The sequence below is a fragment of the Myotis brandtii genome, unplaced genomic scaffold (genome assembly GCF_000412655.1).
Source record: "Myotis brandtii unplaced genomic scaffold, ASM41265v1 scaffold179, whole genome shotgun sequence".
Classification (NCBI taxonomy): domain Eukaryota; kingdom Metazoa; phylum Chordata; class Mammalia; order Chiroptera; family Vespertilionidae; genus Myotis; species Myotis brandtii.
The window spans coordinates 4,336,846-4,342,643 of record NW_005356635.1 but is presented as its reverse complement, the minus strand read 5'-3'; the positions used below and the strand labels follow the sequence as shown (position 1 = coordinate 4,342,643).

Sequence of the window (5,798 nt, the reverse complement as noted above, 5' to 3'; positions counted from 1 at the left end):
TTGGCCGGCCGGGAGGGAGGGGCTGCGGGAGGCTGGCTGGCTGGGGGGAGGGGCCATGGGAGGTTGGCTGTGGGAGTTCACTGACCACCAGGGGGCAGCTCCTGTGTTGAGCGTCCGTCCCCTGGTGGTCAGTGTGTGTTAAAGCAACTGTCGACCGGTCGTTCCAGTCATTCGGTTGTAGCGGTCGCTTAGGCTTTTATATATATAGATGCCTGTGCTTTCTTATCTACTTTTTTCTTAGTTTGTCTTTTGGGTTCATGGACCCAATTTAAACGTGTGTGTGTGTGTGAGTGTGTGTGTGTGTGTGTATGTGTGTGTGTTTCCATCACACCAATTATCGGACATCAGCGGGGTGTCTGAGAATTCAACTCAATTCTTACACTTATCTACCTAGGATAACATCAGATTCCACAGGTTAAGAATTCAGTCCAACAAGACACATCTCCTGGCCCCCCCCACCCCCCCACCCCCACACACACACATATACACACTATGGTATTCAGATGCTAGTTGCAAGCCCAGGTTGATACCTGTGCTTCTGATCAACTGGCTACAGAGTGGAGGTTCCCACAGCCACCTCCATGGGTTTGTTTAATTTACTTGAGTGGCTCACAGAGCTCAAGAGAAACATTTTAGTTACTAGATTAGTAGCTTATTGTAAAAGGATATCTCAGAAACAACCAGATGGAAGAAATGCATAGGGCAAGATATGTGGGAAGGGAGCATCCATGCCCTCTCCAGGTGTACCATTCTCCTTGCATCTTTTTCCTTTTGCATCTTTACATAAAGGTTCACCAACCTGGAAGCTCTTCAATCTGAGTCCTTTTGGGTTTTTGTGGAGACTTCATTACATAAGCATGATTAATTAAATCATTGGCAATTGGCAACTAATTTGGCCTTCCATTCCTCTTTTTTTCCCTGAAACGGAAATGTCCAATGCTCTAATCACCTGGCTGGCTTTCCTCTTTCCTGGCAATCAGCTCCATCCTTAGGTACTGATCAAAAATCACTTGATTAACATAACAAAAGACACCTTTCCCATTCCCATTACCCTGGAAATTCCAAGGGTTTTTAGATGCTGTGTGCTATAACCTGGGAGGAAGACCAAATACATATTTCACAGTTTTACTTAAAATGATTTGTTTGGAACATGGGCATGTTGTATTGAAAACATGGAGTTGCTGATTGTTGCATCAGTAGTCTGTTGTGAATTCATTCATTATATTATAAAAATGATAAAATGAACCCTTCTTACACTGGTATTCTTTTGTTAAACTTACTAAGGCTATTAAGAGATCTCTAGAAATTCTGCCTCTACATTAATATATGTATATATGATATATATATATATACACATATATATATGTATGTGTATGTATATATATATACATATATATCATATATAAGTTCTTTAGCATGTATGGAGCTGTGAATTAATATTGCACTTTTCTTTTTTTGTGTGTATTATTGGACTTAAGGGATATCGCATTAGTAGTCTGTATAGAAACTTTTAAAGTAGAATTAAAAATAGCAATTACCAAAAATAAGGATACTACTTAAAGGTTACTGTGTCTTAAATTGTCATGCCTATTGTACTTAATTATATTTTCTTTTAGGTCTATGCATGTATGATGGTTTTCTTCTTGAGCAACATGATTGAGAACCAGTGTATGTCAACAGGTGCATTTGAAATAACTTTGAATGGTGAGTTCTGAATAGTTTGCATTCTGTGATAAATTTTAGGTGATTTATAGTGAGCATCAGGCTTTTCTAGTTCTCATAGTATGCTAAATTATCTCTTTGTTTTTGTTTTGTTTTTTTTTTAAATTATCTCTTTATATGGGCCTCATCTACTATCATGGCATTAAAATTACATCTGGCCCGGCCAGCATGGCTCAGTGGATTGAGTGTCGTCCCATGCACCAAGAGTCTCTGGTTTGATTCCCAGTCAGGGCACATGCCTGGGTTGTGGGCTCGATTCCCAGAAGGGGGTATGCAGGAGGCAGCCAATTGATGTTTCTATCTTCTCTATCTCTCCCTTCCTCTCTCTCTAAAAAAAAATCAATAAAAACATATGTAAAAAATAACATCTTTGTGATGATCCCTGAATGTATAACTCTACAGTGTTCTAGATCTTTCATCTAGATCAGTGATGGCGAACCTATGACACGCGTGTCAGAGGTGACACGTGAACTCATTTTTTTGGTTGATTTTTCTTTGTTAAATGGCATTTAAATATATAAAATAAATATCAAAAATATAAATCTTTGTTTTACTATGGTTGAAGATATCAAAAAATTTCTATATGTGACACGGCACCAGAGTTAAGTTAGGGTTTTTCAAAATGCTGACACGCCAAGCTCAAAAGGTTCGCCATCACTGATCTAGATGCTACACCCAGAATCTTAAACTTCTATTCCCAAACTCTTGATTACTTCTGCTTCCTGTAATTCCTGTATATTCCAATTTGTTCTTTCCCTGGCATTTCTCATTTATTTAATGGCACCATTATAATTTTATCCAATTGCCCATGTCAGAAACCTAGGGGGAAAATCACTTTGCCCTTACTCTCTGTACCCTAATGGATTACCAAGTCTTCTCAGTTCCACCTTTTACATGTCTCAAAAATCAGTCCCCGTCCTTAGGTCCTCCATCTCTTCATCTTCATTGGCACCACTCTAGTCTAAGCCACAATTACCTTATTCCCCTCTAATACATTCTCTAAACCAGAGGTTAGCAAATATGGCCTATATTTCAAGGTAACAGTAGTTTTTATACATTCTAATTGTTTAAAAATATCACAGGAATATTTATGATACACAGAAATTATATGAAATTCAAATTAGTGTTATACCTAAAATTTTGAGTTTCTCAATGAAAAACATTAGAAATTTAAATTTATCTCTCTAGTTATATAAGTACCTATATAATATCCTTGATTTTGCCTCTTGATCCATAAAGCTGAAAATATTTACTATCTGGTTCCTTATAGAAAAACTAGAGGCTCCGGTGCATGAAATTCATGCACTGGAGGAATGGGGGTTCCTCGGCAGACATCCCTCTCGCAGTCTGGGATCCCTCTTGCAGTCCAGGACGCCTTGCTCCTTACCACCTGCCTGCTCGCTGCTCCTTACTGTTCGGCTCGCTGCTCCTTAGCACTGCTGCGGAGACGGGAGAGGGTCCCTCCACTGCCATTGCACTCGCCAGCTGTGAGCCCGGCTTCTAGCTGAGTGGCGCTCCCCCTGTGGGAGTGCACTGATCACTAAGGGGCAGCTCCTGCATTGAGCATCTGCCCCCTGGGAGTCAGTGTGCATCATAGCCACTGGTCATTCCACCTTAATGGTTGCTTAGGCTTTTATTATATAGATTGGCTGACACCTCCAAATAGGGTGATTTTTAAAAATGCACATTTCATCTTCTTGCTTCACTGCCTCAAATTCATTAACTGTCTTTATTTTGTTCTCAAGATAAAGACCAGAACATTTAACATGGATGGCAAAAAGGCCCTGTATGATGTAGCCTAGGGATCAGCAAACCAAGACTTTGTGGACCATATCCTATGCTGTATGTTTTGTAAACAAAGTCTTATTGGAACACAGCCATGCCCATTCATATATGTATGCTTTCAGGCCACCAGGAGAGTTGAGTAGCTGTGAAAGATTGTATACCTTTTCAAACTGAAAATGCTTACTATCTGTCCCTTTGCAATTTGTTGATCCCTGATTTAGTTCCTGCCTACCTCTCCAGCCTCCCTTATACTACTCTTCTATATTTCAGCTGTCACTTTTTTTTTTTTTTTATCCTCACCTGAGGATATTTTTTCCATTGGTTTCCAGAGAGAGTGGAAGGGAAGGAGGAGGGGGAGAGAGAGAAACATCGATATGAGAGAGACACATCAATTGGCTACCTCCAGCATGTGCCCCCACCGTGGCTAGAGAACCTGCAACTGAGATACACACCCTTGACTTGAATTGAACCCACAACACTTTGGTCCTCAGGCTGATGCTCTAACCACTGGATACAACTGGCCAGGGCTCAGCTCTCACTTTTAATTATAATCTCTCCTTTTAATAATAGTAGGTGCACCCTAGCCAGGTTGGCTCAGTGGATAGGATGTCAGCCTGTGTACCAAAGGGTCCTGGGTTCGATTTGGTCAAGGGCATGTATCTTGGTTGCAGGCTCCTCCCTGGCCCGGGCCCAGGTTAGAGCTCATGCAGGAGGCAACCAATCGATGTGTTTTTCTCATATCGATGTTTCTCTCTTTTCCTCTCTCTTCCACTCTCCCTAAAAATCAGTGGAAAAAATATCCTCGGGTGAAGATTAACCAAACAAACAAACAAACAAACAAAGTAAGTGTAATGGCTCCTTTCCAGCCTCTCAGGTCTCCCTCTCATAGCATCTTCTAGTTTTAATTCTTAGTACACAATTGTGATTTTGTAGCTATTTGTATAGTTTTTTCAATTCTCCTACTAGAATGTAAATTCCTTAAGAGCAAGAAGCCTAATTCTTTTGCTCACTTTTTTATTCCCAGCTGTGTACACAGACAATAAATATTTGTGGAGTGAATGTTTATTGCAGAATCATCTTTAATTTTGAGGGCTGGTACCATTTATTTTTATAGATGTACCTGTATGGTCTAAGCTGGAATCTGGTCATCTTCCATCCATGCAACAGCTTGTTCAAATTCTTGACAATGAAATGAAGCTCAATGTCCATATGGATTCAATCCCACATCATCGATCATAGCCCCACCTATCAGCACTGAAAACTCTTTTGTAAGTAGTTTAAAAATATAAGAACTATGTATAGATATCAGTTTACTCACATCAGGAATCAGTAAGATACTAGATATTACATATATTATCACTTAGGTTTTCAACTTGGGATTTAACAGATGGATGTTTTCTTCATTAAAATTTAGAAGAGATCAAGTAAGATTGTATTAAGTTATCTTCAAGGCTTAATAATTGAGCTTATAATATTATTTTTTTGACTATGAATTTCTAATGGCCAGAATTGATATATTATACTATTTGCTTATATACATACTAGAGGCCCGGTGCATGATGTCCACAGGTGGGGTCCCTTAGGCCTGGCCGGCAATCAGGTTCTATCCGGGCTGTCTCGCCCAGTCCTGATTGGGGCCAGGCCAACTGGGGCCTGCCGGCTGCTGGACCAGGGGGAGGGGAGGAACAGGGTGAGGGACCCCAGGAGGTTTGCTGGCCAGGGGGAGCGGCCGGGGGAGGTTGACTGGCCGTGGGAGGCCGGCTGTGGGAATGCACTGACCACCAGGGGGCAACTCCTGCATTGAACTGCTGTCCCCTGGTGGTCAGTGCGCGTCATAGAGACTGGTCGACCAGTCATTTGCTCGGAACAATCGCTTAGGCTTTTATATATATACTAGAGGCCTGGTGCACAAAAATTTGTGCACTCGGGGCGAGGGGTCCCTCAGCCAGGCCTGTGCCCTCTTGCAGTCTGGGACCCCTCGGGGGATGACCACCTGCTGGCTTAGGCCTGCTCCCCGGGGGATTGGGCCTAAGATGGCAATCAGACATCCCTCTGGCAGCCCAGCAGCCCTCGGGGGATGCCCACTTGCCAGCGGGGAGCAGACCTTAGCACTGCTGAGGAGGCAGGAGGGGCTCCCACCACCACTGCTGTACTGGCAGCCATCAGCCTGGCTTGTGGCTGAGCAGAGCTCCCCCCTGTGAGAGCGCATTGACCACCAGAGGGCAGCTCCTGCATTGAGCGTCTGCCCCCTGGTGGTCAGTGTGTGTCATAGTGACCAGTCATTCCCAGTC

General features: G+C 42.5%; 1 protein-coding gene across 1 annotated transcript in view; it reads left to right on the top strand.

Moving 5' to 3' along the window:
* Nucleotides 1-5,798, top strand: part of LOC102263893 (selenoprotein T) — a 29,811-nt gene that overhangs the window by 20,639 nt on the left and 3,374 nt on the right. The window contains exons 4-5 of the mRNA XM_014537436.1: nucleotides 1,617-1,704; nucleotides 4,622-4,775. Coding sequence (XP_014392922.1) covers nucleotides 1,617-1,704; nucleotides 4,622-4,746 — 213 coding nt within the window. The 3' untranslated portion in view covers nucleotides 4,747-4,775. The remainder of the gene's footprint in view (nucleotides 1-1,616; nucleotides 1,705-4,621; nucleotides 4,776-5,798) is intronic.